Source organism: Aotus nancymaae, unplaced genomic scaffold, assembly GCF_030222135.1.
Source record: "Aotus nancymaae isolate 86718 unplaced genomic scaffold, 86718_ANA_hifiasm-v0.15.2.pri h1tg000057l, whole genome shotgun sequence".
NCBI classification, from domain to species: domain Eukaryota; kingdom Metazoa; phylum Chordata; class Mammalia; order Primates; family Aotidae; genus Aotus; species Aotus nancymaae.
The window spans coordinates 26230457-26256366 of NW_026988471.1; the positions used below are offsets into that span (position 1 = coordinate 26230457).

The following is a 25910-nucleotide window of genomic DNA, read 5'->3' on the forward strand; positions in this document are numbered from 1 at the left end:
TGTTCAGAATGGAAATCCCTAGCATCAGAAAGTAGAGTCCCACACCCACAGTGTAACTGGAGGCCACGTAGGAAGCACTCCTCCTCAGCCAGGGTGTGTCAGCAGAGGCTAGTGGGGAGCCTGAACTTAACACCCTTGCCTGAAAGTAATGAGGTGCTCTTCCCAGGGTGTTAATGGGGGCTCTGTGGGGACCTCGGCCTTCTACGCCCACCTGATAACAAGGTGATTAGAATACCTGTACAATCAGCAAACACAGATTTGAGAAAAAAAACACAACTGATTCCTGGCAACTCAGTGGGAGAGTCACATGTGTGCGATTGCTTCAGAGAGTAGCCACCAGCTGTGGGATTTCAGTGGGCTTTGCCCACTGGTCAGCATGTTTTGCAGAGTAAATGGAAAGCATTTCTGAATCTGTCGAGGTGATTAAACCAGATTGATTAGGATCACTATTGCATTTCTACGTGTAAATAATGCAAGTTAAATGAGTCTTGATCATCTGAGCTTGCTTGCCACTTTGAAATAAAAGCGCCTAGGGAAAGACTGAGGGGAGCCCACTCTAAGTGTCATCCATACTTTGGATATTGGGGACCCCTTGTGGAGAATTCAGACAGAGCGAGGGCTCTCTGAGATTGCCTGTCAAAAGCAAATAACAAAAATTCACACATAAAAAACTGAATGGAAAGCTGCACAGATCTGGCACTCACATGGTCCAGGAAAAGCAGTTTCTCTGCTGTTGTCATGCAAGACAATCAAATTAGTCTATAAGTTTAATACAATCCTAATAAAATCTTAGTGGGGTTTTAAAATTGGAATTGGAGAATTCTGACTCTCTTTTGGAAGAGAGAATGTTCAATAACAGCCAAAAAAAATCTTTAAAAAGATTATAAGTGGGAATTTTCCCTGCCATACATGAAAATGTGGATCTAAATGTACAGATAGTTTTATAAATAGAAATTGATTTTGCAATATAAATGTAGCTTATAATAGTGGTGGCATTTAAGGTCTTGAAGGAAGAGTGGTTTTTTCAATAAATTGTATGAGATCATTGGCTATCCACTGAAGAGAAAATAACATTAGATTGAATCTCCTGCCCCATCACATCAAACACAGGTGGTAAAACAATTAAACATTTAGAGAAAAAAGTTGAAACATTAAAGGTCTTTAAACTATATTTTTAGTAATATTGGGGTGGTAAATGCCTTTCTCAACGAGATACAAAACACAAGAGCTGGACCAGGCGTGGTGACTCATGTCTGTAATCCCAGTACTTTGGGAGGCCAAGGCAGATGGATCATGAGGTCAGGAGACCAACAAGGTGAAACCTCATCTTTACTAAAAATACAAAAGTTAGTGGGTGTGGTGGTCCACGCCTGTAATCCCAGCTACTCCCAGAGGCTGAGGCAGGAGAATTGCTTGGGCCCGGGAGGTGGAGGGGAGGTTGCAGTGAGCCGAGATCACTCCATTGCACTCCAGCCTGGGCAACAGAGTGAGACTCCATCTCAAAAACAAACAAACAAACAAACCCAGGAGCCATAAAAGACGGAGAAATTTGCTTTCATAAATTTTAAAATTGTTCCTGTATTGCTAATACTAAAATATTACCCTTTATAAATTGTTTAAAAAGGCATAGAAATTCTGATAGCCATGTCTAAATCAAAAGAAAGTTTTTTGGAAAAGGCATAGAGAGATAAGAGATCAGGCCCCTCTTACCCCTGTCTCCCTTCCTGCTGGCCCCTCTTTCAGCCAGTCATCATTGTTAGTTTCTTCTATAGTACTCTAGAGATAGTTTATGCATATTCAGACAAGTACTGACATATTCTTTTGCTCATTTTTACTAGAAATGATGGCATGTTATATGTTATTCTGCATCTTGCTTTTTCTCCTTAATAACATATTGAAAATAGATAGTGATGCCAATGATCTGTATATGATATCAATAGATTAAAAATATTTACTGGCCGGGTGTGGTGGCTCATGCCTATAATCCAAGCCCTTCGGAGGCCAAGGCGGGTGGATCACCTGAGGTTGAGAGTTCAAGACCAGCCTGACCAACATGGTGAAACCCCGTCTTTAAAAAAGAAAAGAAAAAATATTTACTGTGAGATACACACATTTAATACATACATATTCGTAATGTTTAAAGTTAACCTCTATGCTGGGCACAGTGGCTCCCAGCACTTTGGGAGGCCGAGGTGGGCAGATTACCTGAAGTCAGAAGTTCAAGACCAGCCTGGCCAACATGGTGAAACCCCGTCTCTACTAAAAATACAAAAATTAGCCAGGCATGGTGGCAGGCCACTGTAATTCCAGCTACTCGGGAGGCTGAGGCAAGAGAATTTATGAAACTCGGGAGGCAGAGATTGCAGTGAGCCGAGATCACGCCATTGCACTCCGGCCTGGGTGACAAGAGTGAAACTCCATCTCAAAAAGAAAAATAAATAAATAAAGTGAACCTCTGTGATGTCCACTACAACAGTACTGGTACCTTTAAAGGCCCTCCCTGATCACATTATCAACACTCTTCCCTCAAGGAGCCACTATACTGCCTTTGAAGTTAATCATTGCCTTGCCTTTTTTCGTGGTTTTACCACCTTCCTATGGGGCCAAGAACAATAGAGCTTAATTTTTTCCATGTTGAACTTTAACAAACAGAATCACAGTGTGTTCTTCTGTGATGTGACTTGCTTTCTTTTTTTTCTTTTTTCTTTTTGTTTGAGATGGAGTATCACTCTGTTGCCCAGGCTGGAGTGCAGTGGTGTGATCTCGGCTCACTGCAACCTCCACCTCCTGGGTTCAAGTGATTCTCCTACTTCAGCTTCCAGAGTAGCTAGAATCACAGGGGTGCACCACTACACATGGTTAATTTTTTTTTTTTTTTTTTTGTATTTTTAGTAGAAATAGGGTGTCTCTATGTTGGCCAGGCTGGTCTCGAACTCCGGAGCTTACGTGATTCACCTGCCTTGGCCTCCCAAAGTGCTAGAATTACAGACATGAGCCATGGCACCTGGCCTGAGGTTAATATGATAGTTCTTGTATATATCCTGGTTTAGGGTGACAGTTCCCAAAGTGTGGTCCACAGAACCCTAGAGGTCCTTGAGATCTTATCAGAGAGTCACTAAAGTTAAAACTGTTTTCTTATATAGTAAGACTAAAATGTAATTTGCCCTTTTCACTCTATGAATAACGCACTGATATTGTAAAAGCTATTTGGATAAAACTGCAGTCGTCTTAGCGTGAATCAAAGCAATGGCTCCAAATTGTATTTTGTTTGTAATTGATGTGAGTTCTTCACATCATATGTTATGGGTTGTTTCCTGGCTAACTACCTCCCCATGTAGCCCTGGCTGAGGTGAGAGGATTGCTTTAGTTGAGCCTGGGAGGTAGAGTTTAGTAAACCAAGATGGCGCCACTGCACTCCAGCCTGGGCAATAGAGCAAGGCCCTGTCTCAAAAAAAAGAAAAAAAAAATGCAATTTATATGTATGTTGGATCATGATGTAAAGTATATTTCTTACTGTGGATTTCAGTCAAAAAAGTTTTCAAGCCACTGCTCCAGAAAGATTCTAGAATGATATAGTACCATCGCCCCCGACTTAGTGCCTCACCGTACTAGGGACTGATGTCCCAGGAAACACTCTGTGAACCCAGATAACAATATCCTACCCAAAAAGACATTGTGTTCATGACAACACAAATACAACTTGGTGGGCTACTGGGAGTCATAGACCCTCATTTTTTTTTTTTTTTTTTTTTTTTTTTTTTTTTTTTGAGACGGAGTTTCGCTCTTGATACCCAGGCTGGAGTGCAATGGCGCGATCTCGGCTCACCGCAATCTCCGCCTCCTGGGTTCAGGCAATTCTCCTGCCTCAGCCTCCTGAGTAGCTGGGATTACAGACACGCGCCACCGTGCCCAGCTAATTTTTTGTATTAGTAGAGACGGGGTTTCACCATGTTGACCAGGATGGTCTCGATCTCTTGACCTCGTGATCCACCCGCCTCGGCCTCCCAAAGTGCTGGGATTACAGGCTTGAGCCACCGCGCCCGGCCCGACCCTCATTTTAGCTCTGCCTCAAGCACTTACCAGCCAAGCAATCCAGTTACTTTGCATATTAAAAACCCAGACGATATGGGAAGTATTTCTTTTCCAAGGAAGAATATCATATATCAGGTAGTATATGAAAAGTGCTTTGAAAACTACAATGAATAATTATTACAGTAACTGATATTTAAGGCATGCATATATATATGTACATATATGCATGCAATATAGTTTTTTTTTTTTTTTTTTTTTTTTTTTTTGAGATGGAGTTTCGCTCTTGTTACCCAGGCTGGAGTGCAATGGCGCAATCTCGGCTCACCGCAACCTCCGCCTCCTGGGTTCAGGCAATTCTCCTGCCTCAGCCTCCTGAGTAGCTGGGATTACAGGCACGTGCCACCATGCCCAGCTAATTTTTTGTATTTTTAGTAGAGACAGGGTTTCACCTTGTTGACCAGGATGGTCTCGATCTCTTGACCTCATGATCCACCCGCCTCGGCCTCCCAAAGTGCTGGGATTACAGGCGTGAGCCACCACACCCGGCCAAATGCAATATAGTTTTTAGTTCTTTTTTTTTTTTTTTTAAGACAGAGTCTTGCTCTGTCGCCAGGAGCCAGGCTGGAGTGCAGTGGAGCAATCTCAGCTCAATGCAATCTCCGCCCACTGCAATCTCTGCCTCCTGGGTTCAAGCAATTCTCCTGCCTCAGCCTCCCGAGTAGCTGGGACTACAGGGGTGCAACCACCACACCTGGCTAATTTATGTATTTTTTAGTAGAGACAGGGTTTCACCATGTTGGCCAGGATGGTCTTGATATCTTGACCTTGTGATCTGCCTGCCTCAGCCTCCCAAAGCGCTGGGATTACAGGCATGAGCCACCGCACCCGGCCACAGTTTTGAGGTTTTTTTTTTTTTTTTTTTTTTTTTTTGAGACGGAGTCTCGCTCTTGTTACCCAGGCTGGAGTGCAATGGCGCGATCTCGGCTCACCGCAACCTCCGCCTCCTGGGTTCAGGCAATTCTCCTGCCTCAGCCTCCTGAGTAGCTGGGATTACAGGCACGCGCCACCGTGCCCAGCTAATTTTTTTTTTTGTATTAGTAGAGACGGGGTTTCACAATGTTGACCAGGATGGTCTCGATCTCTTGACCTCGTGATCCACCCGCCTCGGCCTCCCAAAGTGCTGGGATTACAGGCTTGAGCCACCGCGCCCGGCCAGTTTTGAGTTTTTAAACAACCCTGTGAATTTCACATGTAACAGATGAAGAACTGAAGCTTAAGGTTAGATAGATGTACCAGTATTTGAACCCAAGCCTTAGACTACACCCTCAGACTTTTAAAATGCTGCATGAAGAAAAAGGTTTACTATGTTAGCTATGAAAGAGCATCTTTGCTCTCTGTTGTAAGGTTTGAAAGTTGTATGAAGAATTGGATCTTTTTGCCATTTCCCCTAAATATCATAACTCTTGAAAGTTTTTAATCCTGTAGCGTTCTTATTTCCTCTTCAGTGCAAATATAGTTAAAATGCAAGGATTTCAGATTGACACCTGGTAGAGTCCTGGGTTGTCATAGCAGTTTCTTTAGCTGTATAAAAGGTGAGGCCCGGCTGGGTGTGGTGGCTTACGCCTGTATTCCCAGCACTTTGAGAGGCCGAGGCGAGTGGATCACAAGGTCAGGAGTTCAAGACCAGCCTGGCCAAGATGGTGAAACTATATCTCTACTAAAAATACAAAAAATTAGCCAAGCATAATGGTGGCTGCCTATAATCCCAGCTACTCAGGAGACTGAGTCAGAGAATTGCTTGAACCCAGGAGGCGGAGGTTGCACTGAGCTGAGATTGTGCCACTGCACTCCAGCCTGGGCAACAGAGCAAGACTCTTTCAAAAAAAAAAAAAAGGTTAGGCCTTTGCATGTAGTAGGTGATTGATAAATATACTGAACAAATGAGGGCCCAGTTAGGTCTAGAACTTTTGGCAGATTGGTAGGGTGGGTGAGGTTGTTAGCCAAGAAACAGTGTCCTTGGGTCCCAGAGGAGGGACTACAGAGAGGAGGGCAGACCTCTGGGCAGAGTCAACATGGCATGTTCTGGGACTCTCCTCACTTCTACTGGAAGGATGCACGATTCTTGGAGGAATTAGAGAGTGCAGTTGTGAGCATTACTCACTTTACAATCCCAATGTTTGCAGATATGACCAATGTATTTTTTTTATGCTAAAGCCCTGGACCAAGGGCAGCAGTGAGGGGTATTCTGCTCTCAACTCTCCTACAGACACTGGCTTGGCCAGAAAATGAGTTCAGAGGTCAGGCCCCAAGAATCCAGACATGATCCCATTCCCTCAACAGTTCTTGATGACATACAATCACCAGTCTCTCCTTCTTGTAGGGCTTGAGCTATAAATTGTCCACTTCTAGTTTTCATAGACATTCTCAGTTTCTGTTGCCTACGTTGGTGAGAACTTGTCCTGGAAGCACCTCTACTAGGGCATCTGAATTGGGAAACAAATAAGGCTTGAATTTGGGACCCTGGCATGATAGATTCAATTACATTCCCTAAAAACATCTGTGAAAGAAAAGGGATTTTTTTTTTCTTTTAAAGGTCTTATTCTGTTGCCCAGGTTGGAGTGCAGTGGTACAATCTTGGCTCACTGCAACCTCAACCTCCTGGGCTCAAGCAATCCTCCCACCTCAGCCTCCCAAGTGGCTGGGACTCAGGTACATGCCAGCATGCCGGCTAGGCTAATTTTTGTTTTTGTAGAGACAGGGTTTGGTTATGTTGCCCAGGCTGGTCTGGAACTCCTGGCCTGAAGCAATCCTCTTGCCTGTCTCCCAAATGATTCTTTTTTTTTTTTTTTTTTTTTTTTTGAGACGGAGTTTCCCTTTTTTTACCCAGTCTGGAGTGCAATGGCGCGATCTCGGCTCACCGCAACCTCCGCCTCCTGGGTTCAGGCAATTCTCCTGACTCAGCCTCCTGAGTAGCTGGGATTACAGACACGCGCCACCACGCCCAGCTAATTTTTTGTATTTTTAGTAGAGACGGGGTTTCACCATGTTGACCAGGATGGTCTCGATCTCTTGACCTCGTGATCCACCCGCCTCGGCCTCCCGAAGTGCTGGGATTACAGGCGTGAGCCACCGCGCCCGGCCCAAATGATTCTTTTCTAAACAATAATTATAGGCTTCTCATCTTTCCATCATTGAATTTTTAATTCACAAGACAAAACAAAATAGGCCTGAGGCCAGGGGCCCCTAGTAAAATGTTTCCATGTCCTCTCACATAGACTCACTTCTGCCCTAATTCAGCAAATTAAACCCTGGGTATATCATTCTCTCAACTCTCCCTGTACCACTCAGACATGTGTGAAATATGGTAAATTCAGTGGACATACCTTTGGCCTGTCAAAGTACCTTCCTAGACCTAGAATAGATCATGACCAGACATCTAAAGTCCATACTGAGAAGGAATGTCCATGTTCAAGACCAGAGCCTTGTGGAATGGAAAAAAAAAAAATTCAGGGCAACAGGTTTAAGATCCATTAGGAGGTATCATTATTGTCAGGAATATAAATGCAGACTGGGCAGGTTGGGAGTGGCCAGCATCTGGATTCTTGGCACAACTGGGCCCTGTTCCTCCACAGGGCTGGCCAGGGCAGAGGTGAAAGGGGCTGGGGCATGACTGAGTGAGCTGGGGTAGAGGTAGAAAAAGGGACACAGAACATCCCAGGCCTGAGCTGCATTGAATGTGAAAACAGCTAGAATGTAATCTAGGAGCTCCAGGAGAAGGCCTCAGATAAGGCTGAACTCAGATATGCCTGGGACCAGGTCTCTGCTAAGAGACCCTGGAGAGCTTGTGCAGAGCTGATGTGGGCAGCTGGAAAGGGTCGGGCAGGAGCACAGGCCAGGTGTGGGAGGGTATGAGCACACTGTTCTTCATAAGATCATAAAAGTCCAGCTAGAATGCTCCGTTTCTAAAGTCATATGGGAACATTCTTCCTCCAGTTCCAAAAGTAAAAACCTGAGAGCAAAAGGTTGTTCTGGCAAAGGGAAAGTGGGGCCAGAGAAGGAACAGACTAAGTAAGCCCCAGGGGATGAGAAGCCTTAGGAGAGTGTGTGTATCTTCCACCCTGGTGAGCACAATGCTGTCCCCGGCAGCAGCCCCCCTCCTCAGCACAGGAAGGTGACCTGTACATGGGATGGGACTCCTTATCCAGGGGATGCAACAGGGTGGACAAGAGCAGACGGAGAGAGTACAGGAGCCCAAATTCTAGGTTTAATGGTAGTTTTTATTCCTCAGGAACAATATGTGGGAAACTCCAAAAGGAAATGGGGCAGAAATGACAGAAATGACACCATGGTGGCCTGGCCCAGGAGTCGGGTAAATAGATGGCTGTTCCACAGTGGACCCAGTCATGGCCCTGGTTTCTGGGATCCAGATTTACCCCATCTCTAAGTGTCCATCTCAGAGGTGGAGGATGGAGGCAGCGAGGCAGAAAACTTGCCTGCTCTACACAAAGGAGACAAATGGACCTTCTATTCCCAGAGACCCAGAGACACCAAAACCTCCCTCTTCACAATAGAGGTAGACAGATAAGAATGAGAGGGGCTTGAGTGTCAGACAATCTGAAAGTAATCACAGGGGCCCACTGTGGCTGGCAGAACTGGTACTGAGATGCGGACTACAGGGGACGCAGCTTCCAGTTTCACAGTAGAGACGGTTAGTCTTGAATCGGGCCCTGGGGCAGTTATAACTGGAGTGCTGTTTCTAGCCACTTCAAAGGACTCTGGCTATGTTGAATAAGAAGCCATTATCTTTTCCCCAGAGGATGCACTTCTATCCTTATTTCTGACATGATCCTGCTCCCTCCAAGCCTGTTCCTTTAGAAAACAGATTGGCAGGCGACGAGGGAAACAGTGCCTCACATGCTTGAGATGTGACAGCTTCTACTGCCAGCGAGAACCTCTAAGAACAAGGTCTTTTGGTATGAGCTAGGTCATCCAGGCCTGTCCCTGCAGAATACACCAAGACTCATCCCTGTACTACAGGGTGGCCTCTGGCTACGGCCTGGCACAGTGAGGACAGAGGCAGGGTCCTGAGTCAACATCACAGGGAGGTCTCATGGAGGACGCAGGTGGAGTTGCTCCCCTGATGGGCCGTGCCGTCCAGGGCCATGGCCTCCTTGTCTCTGCTGTCCCCCAGGACACCATTCCTCAGCTTCTTGGAAAACAGCTCACCATCTATGAGGTGGTTCTGCAAACACAGAGCAAAGGGGGTGGAGCTGGTAAATACGGACCACAGGTGGTGACGGGATTCACACAGAAAAGGTCCCCGCTAGACAGCACAGTGGGGAGCGCAGGGAGGGGAGGGCAGCTGACCGGCCCAGACTGGGGCAAGCCAGTGCATCCCCTATGGGTAGAAGCTGAGACAGCCATGTGGAACAGTCCAGGCTTAGCTGATCCTGAGAGAGAGGGGCACCGAGGGAAGAGGGAGAGAAAAGGGGTGGAAGGGAACCTGGAGGATCAGCATCTGCAGAGAAGGGCAGGGAGGGGTCACTTGGACAGCAGGTACTACCTGGCTGTAGCTCCCACAGTGGAGTCGCTTCTGACAGGACAAGGGCAGGAGGGCCAGGAGCTTCGGCCATACTGGGTAAATGGTGGCAGGGTTCAGGGACCGGCCCCGCATTCCCCCTGAAGGCAGAGGTGCTTCTGAGTCTCTGCGTGGAAACATCCACAGCAGTAGGCTCCTCCCTTGAGCCGCAGAGGCCCCAGCCCCCACCCACCTCCTACATCCCAGCGGAAAAGCCTGACAGCCACAGACACCCAACAGCTCAGAGGGCAGGAGCCTTTCTCCCCAGAGGGTAGAGTCCCCTAGGGCTCTCCCATAGACCCTTGGTGCTCATCTGCACTGCAATCCCACACCCTCACCGGTGAGCAGACTGACAATCAGGCCCACCACAATGACTGTGGTGGAGTTGTGAGCGCTGTACCATAAGTAGGACAGGGAATAGAGCCGCCGCAGCCCTGTGGGCCTGAGAAGAGCAGAGGGGAGGACAATCAGCAATTCATTGGCAGAGCATTCCTTGGGCACCAGTCTCCACTCGCCCACGTGGTCCCAGGGTCTTGGGACCCAATACTCAACATTTCCCTGGGGCCTCTGGTGCCCTATCCCTTAGCAAGACCCCTGTGAAAGCCCTCAAAGGAGGGCTTTGAGAAAACAAGGAGAAAGACAGCAAGCCCCGCCTTACTTGGAGAGGGTAGTTGAGGGCATCAGTGTGGTCACAGTGGCAACGGTTAGATTGCTCGGCAGGGAGAAGCTAGACCCATTAGTGGGACGGGGTGACATGCGGGAGCCCATGCTGGTCACAATGCTCCCGATGCCGATCCAGAAGGCCATGACAAGTCCAGCCAACAGGCCCACAACAGCACCCTGCCGAGACACAGTGCACACCTGTCACAAGGCCAGCCCTGCCAGCCCTCACAGCAGTCCCCAGCTCTCCTGGTGACAGCACTGCCAACCTTTCCCCCAGGCCCATCCCACTGCACATGACTGTGGATCCAGATGCATCACTCACAGGAGGGTTGGCACAAGGAAAGAACATCCCAAGGCAGAAGAGTCCCAGCAGTGGCCCTCCAACCATGCCAAAGATGCTGATTGCTGCCTAGGAAGACAGGGTAAGAAGAAAAAAGAACACAGACTCAGAAATGCCCAGCCTTACCATAGGGCACAGCCACCCGCCATGGCCTCAGAGCCCCACTCATCAGATCTGTCTCTTTTATGGGAACAATCGGAACTCCAGAAGTGGCCAAGCACCATGGCTCAGGTCTGTAATCCTAACATTTTGGGAGGCCAAGGCAGGTGGATCACCTGAGGTCAGAAGGTCGAGACCAGCCTAGACAACATGGTAAAACCCGGTCTCTACTAAAAATACAAAAATTAGCCGGTGTGGTGGTGTATGCCTGTAATCCCAGCTACTCAGGAGGTTGAGACAGGAGAATCACTAGAATCCGGGAGTGGAGGTTGCGGTGAGCCGAGATCGCACCACTGCACTGTAGCCTGGGTAACAGAATGAGACTCTGTCTCAAAAAAAGAACTCTAGAGGGCAGGAATGGCTGCTGAAAAGCTGACAGAGATATGTGCTTTGGGTTCTCCTCTGAGGCTGATCCTTAGCTCTCTGAGCCTACAACATCCCAGGAATGACCCTGGGGCCTTTGGCTGCTTGAAAGTCTGTTCACAGTAAAGGTGGTCCATCAAAGGGGAATCTCTTACACACCTGCCCCCTGGTCATTCCCCTCAATATAGCTGCCTTTCTCAACTTCCTGTTTCAATCGATTCTTTCTCTCCCTTAAAACTGCTTTCTACCCTCTATAGTTATTACCTGCAGCACAGGTCCCATCTGGGAGGAAATATAGGCCATTCCCAGACAAAGTAGCCCATAGCCAAAGGCTGGGGAAAAAGGAGAGGAGAAAAAACAAGATGTGAGTTAATACAAGCAATGGGGTAAAGCAAGGCTCCCTGCCCAGCCAAACTACCACCTCTGTCTCCCAGGAAACAAAAGGCATACTACTTCATGCTCCAGCTTCCTCCCACCAAGTCCTCATTCCTATGTGACTCAGAGACCTTCCTAGGCCATGCCTTGAGATGTAAACAACCATGCACGTAGGGAAGGTTGTGTACTTCATTAGGCAAGTGCTGAGCCCTAGATAAAATGGGTATTTTACAGCAGACTGATGACAGTGGTCAAGGTGTAGCTTAGAAAGACCCAGACTGAAGAAATAAGGAAGCATAACCCCACCAAGGCCTCTGGAAAGCATGATGGGCCGGGCTTCAGCGAACTCAGGGAACCAGGGTCGAATCAGGTCTTCCATTGTCACAGTTGCCAATGAATTAAAAGCAGAGGATATAGTGCTGAAAAAGAGAAAGAAGAGGATGAGGAGTTAAGCAAGGCAGAACTATCAGCTCTATTGGACTCTATGGAGGAAATGGTGCCCTAAAGCAGGGGGATGGCATGTACCATCAGGAAACCTCCTCATAGTTGGACCTAATGCCACCTCGGATCAGCCCTGGAAGGCAAGGATACAGTCCTTTTCTGAATGTGGATATGGGTTTCATTCAAGTAGATCAATTTATGGTACCATAAAAGAACTCTTAACCAAAACAGGGGTATCTCTTGAGAGAAAATGTGCTCTGGCCTATTTTCTCTCAAGAGATGAGCTATCCCTTGTTACCCACACAGATGGGACAGGCACAGTAAGAAACTCAGAGGGATTCCCCTCCCCCTCCCCTCGCCACCCCACTCCACTCATCACCTTGTACCAAATGGGGGTCAGGTGACTCAAGCCTGAGTGAAATGGTCAAAGGGGGTACCTGAGGGAGCCGCTGAAGAGGCAGGCAACAAAGAGCCCCGGCAGGCCAGGCAGGCCCTTCAGGAGATCGATCACAAAGTACAGAACGAACTGCAAGCAGAGCGGGAGGTGCAGAGCTGTCCTCAGAGAGGGGCCTTCCCAGGGTGGCTCTGTAGGGAAGCTCCCTTTGCATGTGCCCCAGTGAGTCTATGGAGACTGGGTGTGTTAGAAGGGAAACTAGGGCCCAGGCATTTCTGCTGACCCAAGTGACTGCACATTAAGTGGAGAGAAAATGGGCTCTGCAGAGGGAATGACAATTCGCCCACAGCTCTGTCTCTGGCTACTAGTATGACTTCTGCTTTCTGGCTACCTTGTTGAGTCTGGTTTTCTCCTCTGTGAAATGAGGCTATTGGGAGGCTTAGGTGAGACCAAGGATGTGAGAGCTCCCAGCAGAGCACATGGAGCCCAACTGGGAGTCAGTAAGGATAGGTCCTCACCCCAATAGAATGAGCACTGTGGTTAGTGATGCTAGAGGCTGGGATCCTCACAAGCTAGACTGCTAGCATCTCAGAGTGGGAAAGGACTTTACAACCATCTCCCACCTAGGGTGGGAGTCCTTTCTGCAGATCAGTCCTTTCCTACCTAGACACTCCTATTAGGGGGCCAGGCCTGCCCTCACGGGAACAGGAGAGGGCCTTCTCACCTGGTCTGGGGCTGCCTGAGCCTGCTGAATGCTCATGGGATGCTCCTGGTAATACACGAACATGACCAGGCCAATAAGGCAGCCCATGCAGAGGGCCACCTGCTGGCAGGGGAACACTGCGTAACAGGAGCTGCAAAAGAGGTCAATGCCAAGAGGAAAGTCTACATTAACAGGCACCCTCAGGCATGTGCCCCTGACCTCCAGAACGGAGACCCACCCCAGTGGATGTGTATGCACTCTGGCATCCTGCCCCACCCCAATTATCTCTAGGGAACCCCTTCCCCTAGACCTTGCTCCACTCTCTTCCTGGCCCTGCACTCACAGCACAGCAGCCTTCTCCGTGCGGGAACTGAGGTACCGCTGCACCTGAGCCTGGTTCACCCCATACAAGGAGAGCATCATGAAGACACCCCCAAAGGCCAAGGTCCAGAAGGTGTGCCGCACAAAGGGGTCTGGATCCAGCCTGTAACAGACACCACCCATTGTGCAAAGCCCCAGAGACACAGACTTCCTGCCCTCTTGGCAACAGGAGTCAGTGGAGAGGAGAGGAGAGATACCACTGCTAGGGCCAAGGGAGTGCTGAAGGCAAGAAGCTGGGTGCACTCGAGAGACAGCACAGCCAGTTAGAGGGAGGCTCCACTCTTCTACCACAGCCTCATTCCAGGTACTCCTCCCAGGTAACGTCCTGACCCTCCATAAACACTAGCCGGGCACCGTAATCACCCTCCATTTCTGCCGGGCCAGTTTCCCGCTGTCTGCTGCTACACCTCAGGCTTCCCAATTTGCCCTCTGCTTACTAGAGCCCTAAGATCAGCCTCTAAGATGGGCTCAGCACCCAGGCACTGCAGACCCCAGCCAGGGGTGGGGTATACTTACTCGATCCCAGAGATGCGGCCGTGCTGAGAAGCCACAGCCCACACATGCCCCAAGCCGCCCACCTTGGCCGACCCCACAATGATAACTGCCAGCTGCCCGAGGAACATGACCAGTGTCTGAAACACATCTGTCCAGATAACAGCCTTCAGCCCACCCTGCAAGGAAAGCACAGCAAACCTACCACAGAGGCCTTCCAAACGCAGCTTGTCCAACCTGCCTTATTTTGTTGTTCTGTTTTGTTTTAGGCTTTTTGCAGCCTGAAGCCAGTTTTTATTTTCTGTCTCTAGTGATAAGTGTAAAAGAGAAATGAGGAAGGGGCTTTACTGACCCAACCAGAAACAGAAACTAAAAACCCTTGACTATATTCTCTCTCTTGGACACTCCTGTAACCATCCACCCTAAGGACATACTACCAATGAGGGGACTCTCCTCCATTAGGCACATAATTGCTGTGACTCTGTTGACATCATTCCCATCCCATCCTCTACCTTCATATGCCATACCCACTGCTAAATCCTATCATAAATCTTACCTCATCCCACCCTAGAATTTCACCTATATGCTCAGCTTCTCTCTTCTCTTCCTTCTCTTCCCATCTCCCCTCTTTACTTCATCCCTTCCCCTGCCCCCCCCCACCAGGACTTACTGCACTTACCAGAGAAGTATAGATGGCACAGACAATGCCTAGGGTCAGCACTGACAGCCACAGATCAAAGCCAGTCACTGTAAGCACATAACCCACATGAGCTTAGAAGCCCTGGTAGGGTAATCATGTCATGCCACAGAGATAAAGCATTTGGTGATTAACAATGAAATAAATCATTCATCACAACGGGAAAAAAAAGTTTGCAGAGCTCCACCAAAAGGTATCGCTTAACCTTTTGGTTAACCTTAACCAGTTCAGATGAGGCATGGTAACATGTCACCAGCTTTCAAGTGAGGTGGACCAAGCCTCCCTCTGGCAGAGACCCACCCAAGGGCCTAAGCAGTAAATTAATTCCCTGTCCAAGGTCAGGTTCTTTTCCACACACTCTTCTCCATCTGCCCCTCCCAAAGGTGCCTTCCTAGCCTCCCATGGCTGTGTGACTCCTCACCTGCATTAAGAGCCAGGGACGGAGCATAGAGCACAACCCCCATGTAGATTACCTGTTGGATGTGGAAAAAATGTGAGGGGGGAGAGGGGGAGGGTGGGAAGAGACAGGAAGAAAGATGGGCCTCAGCGCCAATATGCCCATGGCTTCCTCTCACCTAGGCTCCCTTCCCTCCTCCTCCTCCTCCCAAATTCTAGCTTGCTGCCACCATAGTATATGTGCTGGAATTAGAAGGATTAGGCCTCTGGGGGCTTTACAGATGCTGACCTCTAGCAGGAATTTCAATCCTGCCAGTCTGAGAGAAGGGGAGACTTGAATTCCCTCAGCACACTTGAGTTCAGGTCCCACAACATGCCCCAGGCTTGGTTTCTATCCTCATTCTACTTACCATCTGAAAGATGAAGGTCATAGTTCCACATACTCGCACAGTTTTACTGAATCGAAGCTCCAGGTACTGGGTATACAGAAAGAAGGTTTTCCTCCTGACTTCACCCCAACAACTCACACAAAACTTCCCTCAAGATGCTCAGGAGCACGAGGGACTATCCAACCCATACCCTCTCTGAGTCCCACTTGGCATGCACCCTCTACAACCCTGCTCCCACTCCTGACATCAAAGAACTAAAAACACACAATGAATTTTCTGTCATTCTCATTAGGTAGAGAAGGTCCAGAGTCCCAGGTCCTTCAGATGTGCCTGTCCATCCTCTCCACCCCAACCCCAGTGGTCCCATGTGCTTCTCCCTTCCGTCCCTGTTCACCTCATATGCACTGGTGAGGTGCAGGCGGTAGAAAATGGGGATGAAGATGTGTGCAGGTATCAGCAGCCCCAGGAAGTAGCAGCAGCCCAGGAACCAATACTGGGTTCCAAATCGGTAGATCTCAGACGGCACACCCAGGATGGCCACGGCTGACTGGAAGGTGGCCAGCAGGGACAGTGCCACCGGAAGGCAGCCCATTTTGCGGTCCGCCATCAGCAGCTCGCCAACAGTATGCCGGCCCCAGCCACGAAAAGCATGGTAGAGCCCAATGGCAAGAGAGAGAACCAGCAGCAGGATGAACACCACATAGTCCGCAAGGGAGAAGGTGGACGTGCCCATGCTTGTGTCCGAGGTTGGGGAAAGAGGGGCTGAGGTGCTCACCCCTGCACTCATATCCTCACTGTATCTGTGATCTGCAGCCAGCTGACGCTCCAGGGCTCTGGGCTAGGGCAGGGGCGGATGTGTGGCTACAACCTGGCTCCCAGCCAAGATCTCACAGTCTTCCTCTACAGAATGATACTGTCCAGGGTGAGCTGCAAAGGAATTAGCTCTTAGTGAGGCCTATCTTGCCTTGGTAGCCATTCAACCTTGGGCCTTGTACATCCCATGCCCACCAGAAGTGGACCAGCCAGCACAGTGGTAGTCCTTCAGGGTCTGGAGGCCCTGATATGGGTTTGGTAGGGGAGGTAAGTGAGGGGGAAGCAGCAGAGTGAGACAGCCAAGAGACAACAGAACTTGGCCAGGACCTTTGGGTATGCAAGAGCTGTGAAATTCAAGAAACTTCTTAGGTCTCCACCCAAGTAGCAAAAGAAAAACAAACTCTAGCCTAAGTTTCTTTGCAGAATTTCCTGGCCCCACTTGAAGGCACAGACCCAGTCACTACAATACACTAAGCCAACAGAGCCCAGTCTGGCGCCACAGCCCAGCAGGAAAGACAACATGGAGACTAATGGCAGCAGGGCTTCCCCTACTGCCCCTGGCCTCAGCCCTTGCCACCCGTGATCTCCAGTGTCACCCTAACTGATCATCAGTAAGACTGCCTCTGTGGCAGCCCCAGACTCTATTTCAGGCAGCCCCAGGCCAATCACTAGGTTTTCCCCAACATCACTAAATAAGCGCTGCCACCCACCTCTCAACCCCTCTACTTGCCACACCATAGCCAACAGCAGACGCAGGAAGAGTGGTTGGATTCAAAAGTGAGAGGGGAAAGGTGAGAGGGCACCATGTTAGAGTAAGGGTTTCAGAGTTACAATTCTCCATTCTGGAGAGAAGCAATCCAGCCAAGGAGCTGAGAGGCAAAGGCACCAGCCAGAGAGAGTGGTCACATCCTGCTGGGGGCAGACACCTACCTGGAGAAGCAATCCTTGTTCTGAGGCAGAGTTGCCTGGAGTTGCAGAGCTGAAGATCTGGCTCTATGAGTGGCTGTGGTGAGATCAGGAATTGGGGGTAGGGTGGCGCTCAGCAGTCATTTGTTCTGGCCCCTTCAGGTAACCAATTGCTGTGCTCCAAATGACCCTGTCACCCTATGGCCCCCAAACTCCAACTCAGCCCTAGAGGCTCCAGAAGAGGGAAAAGGGAGCTCACATTCAACAGCATTCCTAGATGGATTAGGCTTTCAGCCTAAAGTACTCTTGGCACTCTGTGCAGGAGGGAGTTGGAAAGCAGGAACTGAAAAGACGGGAAAGTTGAAAGTTGATTTTCTAACTCCTACACAAGATATGTTAATCCTCCAAGAATATACCACAATCCTCAGAGAAAGAGGGAAGGGATCACAATATTTAAAATCTTAAATCTCTGGATACCACTATTATGACCAACCACCCCACCACTGACCATTTCACAGATAAACACACTAAGGCTCAGATGGTTCAAGTGACCTTTCCAAAACCACAGAGCCTACTATTGTCAGAGCGTAAATTTAGAACCCAGGTCTAGGGATTCACCATCCACCCTGTCTGTTCTCCATGCATGTCATGTTGTCTTCAGAGGCAATCCTCTGGTGTATTTACTGGTATGGGGAAAAAACAGAGAATGCCATGTAGTTAGACAGCCTAACATTACGAGAGTTAACACTCCTTAAACACCTGCTATGTAACCCAGCAGTGTGTGAGGTGCTTTATAAACATTAGCAATGATAAATAACAAAGTAATAACTTTGAAAACACCATGTCTCAGGTTGAGACATGAATACTCTCCAGTTATCACAAGAAAACGGAGAGATTATATAACTTGCTCAAGGTTACGCAGCATGATACAAAACAAGAGAGAAAGAAGCAGTACTGTCAGCTATGACAGGTGTTCACCAAGGGCCCTGTTCTCACTACTCCCAGAACCAAGGAGGAGCAGAGTGATTTAGTCAGTCATTCACAGGACACAGTTTAGATTTCAACCATCCAAGAGACAGATTAAACTGTGTCTTCTGCTTTTGCCCACTAGGAGAAAGATTAGGCTGACTTCTGGCTCTCCCAGTGTGTTCTTGGGCAGACATTATCTGGCTGGCAAGCTATGGCCTCATGCAGACTAAACCTGAACTCTGAACTTCTTGAGGCCAATAAAGAGGGGAAATCAGAGTTGGCAACTCTTGGATCACATGTTCTACAAGGTTCCCAACAAGCTGTTTGTTTTTTTTTTGCGACGGAGTTTTGCTCTTGTTGCCCAAGCTGGAGTGCAAAAGCAATGGTGCGGATCTTGGTTCACTGCAACCTCCGCCTCCTGGGTTCAAGAGATTCTCCTGCCTCAGCCTCCCGGGTAGGTGGGATTATAGGCATGTGCCACCACGCCCAGCTAATTTTTTTTTAGTATAAACAGGGTTTTACCATGTGAGCCAGGCTGGTCTCCTGACCTCAGGTGATCCACCCATCTCAGCCTCCCAAAGTGTTGGGATTACAGGCAAGAAGCCACCATGTCCGGCCTGGGCTTAAACTCTGGTTTAACCTAAAGATGCCCTGGGGCTTTGCACATTGCAACGCCCTGAGTTTTCCCATTTGTCCTTGGCAAGTTTTTACTGCTATGATAGAGATGATGGGAACTACTGGGGAGTAAGAGGAAAGGTGATGTCTGCTGTGTGCAAAGAACATAACACTATGGGGTTAATGGTATAGATAGGCAGGTGGTCAGACAGGAAAATCCCAATATGGGACACAGACGTACAAGATACTCTGCTGATAGGACTTCTTGATAAAATTCTATTTGCATGATGTGTGGAGAATTCTCCCGGATGGCACAAGAGAGAGCCAAGGAAGACAGAAAAAAACCTGACCCAGTAACAGACTAGATTCTCAGAACAGATCTGTGATTTTCTAAAAACCCTACATTGATCCAAACCCTTACATGTCTCCAGGAAGGGAAGGCCAAAAGGAAGTGCTAGTTGTTGTTTCACTACAACTATAACACACTAAGGCACAAACAGCAGATTGTGGGACCCCTTTTAAAAACTCTAACTCATTTTGTTCACACACTGCAAAGGATGGAATTGTCTCCTACAAAAAAGGCAAAGGGTCTCACTGTCCCCTGAAGGACTGTTCCAAAAAGATCCCCTCAAAATCTGTCCTGGGGCTATAATTCCTCAAGGTGTGAAAGGCTTTGGGGGCCCTCCTTAAAATGCTAATAGCGGCCTGGCAAGGTGGTTCACACCTGTAATCCCAGCACTTTGGGAGGCTGAGGCAGGCGGATCACGAGGTCAGGAGATGGAGACCATCCTGGCCAACATGGTGAAACCCCATCTCTACTAAAACACAAAAAATTAGCTGGTGTGGTGGCATGTGTCTATAGTCCCAGTTACTCGGGAGGCTAAGGCAGGGGAATTGCTTGAACCCGGGAGGTGGAGGTTGCAGTGAGCCAAGATTGCACCACTCTGTCTCAAAAAAAAAAAAAAAAAAAAAATTGCTAATAGCTACTAAGACCTTAGAAAATTTGCCAGCCAGCTAAATGTAAATCTTTCAGGAACGTCCAGGCAGACACCATCGGGGGTAATGTGGAAGGAAAGCCTGGGTCGGTTACTAGAGATGATTGCTTGGGTCGGCTTTAAGGAGCTTTGTGGTTGGCTTGAACCAAGACAGTCACTCCGGGAGCAGGGCTCCCCTGGCGCCCTTCAGTCAGGGCGCTGGCCCACCCTGGGGCAGCGCTGCACTCCCTTACCTCCGTGGTTCAGCCAGGGCTAGGAAGGTCCGTCTGTGCTTTCAGAGGTCAACATCGCTCCCTTCTCCTGAGAAGGCAAAGAAAATTAGTTAGGGAAGCATCTAGCCCGCTCCTACCTCCTCGCCAGGCTCCGGGACGCTGCGCGCTATCACGACTGAGGTGAAGATGACTAGTTGCCCAGGGCGTTCCAGGCTCGTGTCCTCCCGCTGGAGTTTGCGGTTTGCCCTTTCCTCCTCCATCAACCTCACCCTCACCCTCGTTCTTCCCTGGCTTCCAGATTCCCTCCACGCGGCGACCACGACTACATTACTACAGCTCCCATTTCAGATCTTCTCAGCCGGGGGCTGGCTCGCTCCGCCCCTCCCCGCCCCCTGCCCCCGCCCCCGCTCTTACGCCGCTCTCCGGGGCCTCTCGGTGCCGACTCACGCGCTCCAGGCTCACCTGCCCGGTCTCCACACGTGGGTAGCCAGAGCCGGTCCGCGGCGCGCAGACCAGGAGACCGTGGTGGCCCCGCCCTCGCCCTCCGCCCGCCTTCCGGCAGCCCAGCTCGCCGCGCCGCCATGTTTACTGAGGGCGGATGGACTGGCCCGAGTCTCCGCGGAGACACGACCTCGACATCCAGGCGCGGGGAACGCCGGGCTGAAGGAGCCTGCAGTCGGCTCTGGGAAGCCGCGCGGCGACGGCGGAAGCCTTCACTAAAGGGAAAAAGGAAGAGGGGGTCGGCCAGTGTCCCCGAAAGAAGGCTGGGGCGCCTGAAGACCAACGCTGAGCTCCGCAAGCAGGAGCAACCCCCACCCCGCCCCACGGCGACTGGACCCGGCCGTTTAGGCCACGCCTGGGGAAGGGGGCCTGACGCGCCGTGGGGCGGGGCTGCGGGGGTCGGGTCGCGCTAGCAGCGGAGAACCAAGGGAGCGGAAAATGGCGCCTTGCGGCCGGGGTAGTCTTACGATCCTGGTGCGCTGGGCTGCCGCCCTGTTCCTTGCTCTGGGCGTGGAAAGGGCTCTGGCTCTACCCGAGGTACAGAAGCAAGTTTGAGGTCGGGCTGAAGCAGGGTCAATGGCCAGCCGTGCTTCGCGCTCGCCCGCGGCTCCCTCTTCCCCTTTGCCGGCCTGCGGCTCTGATTTCGTCCCTGACGCTTCCTGACCCTGCCCAGCCAGGTCCTGTTTCCGAGTGCTCACGTCGTGCAGGCCTTTGGCACCCCCGTCCTGCCGACTTTCAAAGACCTGTGAAACTTGATCTCGTTCCTTAATTTTAGAATAAGTTCTTTCTACAGACAGGTCCTCTGGCTCTTTGTGCAAGCTCTACGCACGAACGCCGTGTATCGTGCGGTGGTAGGGCTGTACTTTATTTTGTAATGCTTGATGAGTTCTTTACGTACAGCGGTCCTTTTACACCGGGACAAACTGAGGCTGTCGGATTGAGAAGTCTCTGCAGAGGGCATAATATGTTCGAATAGTAATCTTCAGAAATGAGGACCTTCCCCTGGGCGATGTCTGTTACTGAAAGTCTCTGGGGAGCTGAGTGGGCACCGGACTCTAGAGGAAGAAATGGCATCTCCTAGTCTAGCCTGTTATGAGGGTAGGACATGAGCCATTTATCGGCCCCGTGTTAGAGGAATTCTGGAAAGGTGTACTGGCAGTTAATTCTTGATCCCCGTTTGTTCTTTTCTTGGCTTTTCTTTCTGGAGTTCTAATGTTTCTTTCTCTTCTGCAGATATGCACCCAATGTCCAGGGAGTGTGCAAAATTTGTCAAAAGTGGCCCTTTATTGTAAAACGACACGAGAGCTAATGCTACATGCCCGTTGCTGCCTGAATCAGAATGGCACCATCTTGGGGTGAGGGAGAAGACATCCCTGGATATTGGATACAGGCCATTCCTTAGGCTGGCTGCTTTTCTACCCTTATATTATTTTGAGAATCCACCTATTATGGTTTCAGCTGTAACCATCATGCAGGTGTCTACCAAAACTAGATCTCTTTAGGGTCTTTTTACCTTTCTACACCCCAGGTACATATGGGTACCTCTTGCTCTTCCTGTTAAACATTTCCTACTAAGTGCACTCTAACTTCAAACTAAAAATGTTGTGTTTTGCTTCCATTCTCTTCTTCCTTTATCTACCTAAATACTTCTCTATATTAAGCTTTCAGAAAACCAACATTTTCCATTATCGCTCTCTTGCTTTAATACTATATTTAGGTAACTTTGTTGCTCTCAAGATAAAATTCAAACCATGAACTACCATGGACTAGTCCCAACCCACTTTTCCAACATTATTTCCAATTACTTGTCCACTCAAACCTCCATAAGGGGTCTGGTGCCAACCAGATTTGCCTACCCTCAAAGGCATTCTACCTTTGTTCAGGCCTCTCTCCATACCTGAAATTGCCTTCCTCCACCAAATTAGGACATATCCATCCTTCAATTCCAAAATCTTTTGTGAATATTTTCTACTACTATTAAATTCCAGAGTAATACCTTTTTTAAAAACTTCCTGTAATCTTTAGTGTATATTTTATACACTGTTCTGTGGTTTCTTTCATATTGTAATTTAATACATACAGTGTTTTTATTTTGGGCAGTGGTCTTGTTTCCCAAACCACATTGCAAACCACTCAAAGTCTAAGATGCTGTGTTATATATTTTTAACATTCCCCCAGTGTTTGCAGTTTGTAGGCGCTCAGTAAATATTTGTAGAATAAAGGATTGACAGCAGTAGATAGTGAAGAAAAAATGTGGCATGATCCTTAATATCCAGCAGTTTACAACCAATCTGTGGTAGAAAATATATGTGGAAAAAATTTCATTTATGTGACTTGTGTTTTTTTAAATTTAAAGGCCCTCTGGATCTGAAAATCATAATATGAGATTCACTAATATAGACAAGAAACACAATCCTCCCAATAGATGCATAACCTATTAGAACATTGCTGGCCAATAGAACTTTCTGTGATTATGGAAATATTCCATATCTGTACTAACCAGTAGAGTAGCCACTAATGTCTACCATAGCACCTAGTGTGTGAGTCTGAACACAGCTGTGTTCAATTACTATTAGCTGAAAAGGGGGTTGTGTAGTCAAATACAAACTGCTGTGGATGAAGAAAAAGGGGAACACACAGTTATGTTGATTACTTTGTGTCCTCAGGCTGGATCTCCAGAACTGTTCTTTGGAGGACCCTGGTCCAGACTTTCATCAGGCATATACCACTATCATCATGTAAGTAGTTAGACACCTCCCACCCAAAAGGCTAATATAGTGTAGGTTGATGGCAAAGTGCTGACAGTGTGTGCTTTGCAGAGATCTGCAAGCAAACCCTCTCAAAGGTGACTTGGCCAACACCTTCCGTGGCTTTACTCAGCTCCAGACTCTGTGAGTAAGGGTATGGGAAGAGAATCAAAGAGGGGCAATGCTGTGAGTTTAGCAACTTTGCATGTTATGACCACGTTTGTCTTTAGGATACTGCCACAAGATGTCAACTGTCCTGGAGGAATTAATGCCTGGAATACTATCACCTCTTATATAGACAACCAAATCTGTCAAGGCCAAAAGAACCTTTGCAATAACACTGGGAACCCAGGTATGCTCTCTTACCTCCAAGCTTCTGGGAATTGTCTTTTCTTCCTTGTATTTTCCACTTTAGATCAGGAAGACAAAGTTGCTTAAGTGCCTTTCATTCAGAGTTTTGGGGCTCTAACCCCTTTGAAAGAAAAGATCTTAAGGTATATGCTATTATTGTTATTGTTTTTATCTGTAATCTTTCCACTTCCTTTATCCTAGAAATGATTGAGAGAATCTAAGTTGAGACAGATAATTGAGAAATATGCCTAATGAGATGGATGCAGTGATGTTCTCTATTTCTCTCTGGTTCCCAGAAATGTGTCCTGAGAATGGATCTTGTGTACCTGATGGTCCAGGTTTTTTGCAGTGTGTTTGTGCTGATGGTTTCCACGGATATAAGTGTATGCGCCAGGTGAGGAATTAGGCCTTCTAACTAGGGATACAAGGAATGCATAGAGCAACACCTCTCTGAAAGGAGAGCCACAGACCAGGAGCTAATACAAATTACCTCTAGGGAGGAAACTATAGAATTGGCCTAGATGAGGGGATATACCTTGGGAATGAACTAGATGTTAGAATGTCGCCCTCTGTGTAACGTTGTATGGGATGTGTTTTGGTCTGTTATTCACAGGGCTCGTTCTCACTGCTTATGTTCTTCGGGATTCTGGGATCCACCACTCTATCCATCTCCATTCTGCTTTGGGGGACCCAACGCCGAAAAGCCAAGACTTCATGAACCACATAGGTCTTACCATTGACCTAAGATCAATCTGATCTATCTTAGCCCATCCACGGAGCTCTGCTTCCTAGACAGACATCTTTGGTCAGTGGATTTGCCTCAAGATCGAGGCCGCCATTGGAAGTTGAAAAATTGCACTCCCCTGGTGTAGACAAGTACCAGTTCCCATTTGTGTTGTTGCCTATAATAAACACTTTTTTCTTTTTCTTTTTTTTCTTTTTGTCTTCCTTTTTAAGTAAAGGTGTCCTGCCTTTAGGTGTTTCTAGCTTTGGGTGGGAGAGACTGCTTTAAGGCAGCCGATTTTTTCAGGTTTCCTCCTGGTTTTGCAGTGCGGATACCACTAGGGCTCACTCCCCGTGGCTCCGCGAACCCCGCCCCTTACGTGCTCGGCCCCGCCCCTCACGCCGCCGGTGTCCGCGCCGCCGCCGTCTCTGCCGCCGCCAAGCGCGCTCGAGGCTCCTGCGCCTGCCGCGCCCGCCTTCTCTCCAGCGCCCCGCGCCGTTAGCCACGTGGACCGACTCCGGCGTGCCATCCTCACGTGGTTCCAGTGGAGTTTGCAGTCATTCCCGCTTCTCCGTACTCGCCCCCGCCTCTGAGCTCCCTTCCCATGGCGGCCCTAGTGTTGGAGGACGGGTCGGTCCTGCGGGGCCAGCCCTTTGGGGCCGCCGTGTCGACTGCCGGGGAAGTGGGTAAGCAAGCCCGGGTAGGCTGCAGACCTTATCCCACTCTGTGATGCGCCTCTCCACCCAACCTTCCCCGTCCAGACCCCGCCATTTTCCCGCCAGCACACCCCCTCCCCCGCATTCGGTGCCCATGGGCCCCAGCGTGTCCACCTCTCGCGACCAAGGCAGCCTCCACTGGGGCGTGCTCATCGCGCGGGGAGTGTTCCTAAGGGTGCTCTGCCGGAGCCCAGCCCTGCTTCTTTCTTGCAGTGTTTCAAACCGGCATGGTCGGCTACCCCGAGGCCCTCACTGATCCCTCCTACAAAGCACAGATTTTAGTGCTCACCTATCCTCTGATCGGCAACTATGGCATCCCCCCAGATGAAATGGATGAGTTCGGTCTCTGCAAGGTAGCCACACCCAGTGCTTTCTCTACATTCCTTTTTAAATCAGCAATTGTTAACTGTTAGTGAAGTAGACGTTGACACCCTGCTGGGCTTCCTTCAGAAAACATACCCACTGAAGTAGGAAGTCAGGGACTAAAACTACTTACTACTGACTAGTTAGGCAGGGATTGCTAAGTGCCGTGGGAGGCACTGAGTGTTGAAGGCCTCAGAGGAGAAAGCTACGGCCTTTGTTAAGCGTTCTGTATGGCATGGTTCAAGGAACGTAAAAGAGGTAATTGTTAGGAATGCAGAAGTCATGAGAAAAAAGCCTGCAGATAAATAAGATACAGTGGGCATGGAGGGACTTGAGCCAAAGCAGAGTCAGCTTAATTTGGTAAAGGATCCATTGAAGGTTGTTTTTGTTTTGTTTTGTTTTGTTTTAAAGTAGCTGAGTCGTGATGGGAGCAGTGCTTTTTAGGACTACATAAATTAGTGGAAACAGACTGGAAACTAGGGTCACATACTCCGCAGTGACAGTGAGTGCCAGTTTACCTACAAAACCAGTAGCATTGATTATCATCTTCTAGACCTACTGACATTGCCCCGTCTGATTTTTTTTGCTTTTCAGT

At 48.9% G+C, this 25910-nt stretch overlaps 3 protein-coding genes across 11 annotated transcripts in view; 2 read left to right on the plus strand and 1 right to left on the minus strand.

Moving 5' to 3' along the window:
- Positions 1–8288: 8288 nt before the first annotated feature.
- Positions 8289–20450, minus strand: SLC5A6 (solute carrier family 5 member 6). 9 transcript variants are annotated; one of them, XM_012475449.2, is made up of 18 exons: positions 20189–20281; positions 19935–20001; positions 17147–17219; positions 15798–16330; positions 15425–15490; positions 15040–15091; positions 14601–14668; positions 13946–14100; positions 13392–13532; positions 13070–13199; positions 12389–12477; positions 11817–11929; positions 11400–11467; positions 10596–10682; positions 10269–10450; positions 9949–10052; positions 9596–9711; positions 8289–9274 (listed from the first exon to the last, which is right to left on the minus strand). In XM_012475449.2, exons 4-18 carry the CDS (start codon positions 16188–16190, stop codon positions 9128–9130), a joined length of 1911 nt encoding a protein of 636 aa, XP_012330872.2. In that variant the 5' UTR covers positions 16191–16330; positions 17147–17219; positions 19935–20001; positions 20189–20281; the 3' UTR covers positions 8289–9127. The 9 variants fall into 9 exon arrangements, with proteins under 9 accessions (XP_012330872.2, XP_012330873.2, XP_012330875.2 ...); XM_012475450.2 differs by lacking the exon at positions 20189–20281 and adding an exon at positions 20376–20450 and having other exon boundaries at positions 15798–17465; XM_012475452.2 differs by lacking the exon at positions 17147–17219.
- A 73-nt stretch (positions 20451–20523) lies between these two features.
- On the plus strand, positions 20524–24440 carry ATRAID (all-trans retinoic acid induced differentiation factor). The gene is made up of 7 exons (XM_012475457.2): positions 20524–20951; positions 21648–21769; positions 23081–23152; positions 23234–23305; positions 23392–23513; positions 23809–23906; positions 24126–24440. The coding sequence occupies exons 1-7, from the start codon at positions 20853–20855 to the stop codon at positions 24228–24230; spliced, it is 690 nt and encodes a 229-aa protein (XP_012330880.1). The 5' UTR covers positions 20524–20852; the 3' UTR covers positions 24231–24440.
- Positions 24441–24664: 224 nt separating this feature from the next.
- CAD (carbamoyl-phosphate synthetase 2, aspartate transcarbamylase, and dihydroorotase) overlaps positions 24665–25910 on the plus strand; it is a 30396-nt gene continuing 29150 nt past the window's right edge. Inside the window, exons 1-2 of the mRNA XM_012475442.2 lie at positions 24665–24922; positions 25166–25305. Of these exons, the coding sequence (XP_012330865.2) occupies positions 24841–24922; positions 25166–25305 (222 nt within the window). The 5' untranslated portion in view covers positions 24665–24840. The remainder of the gene's footprint in view (positions 24923–25165; positions 25306–25910) is intronic.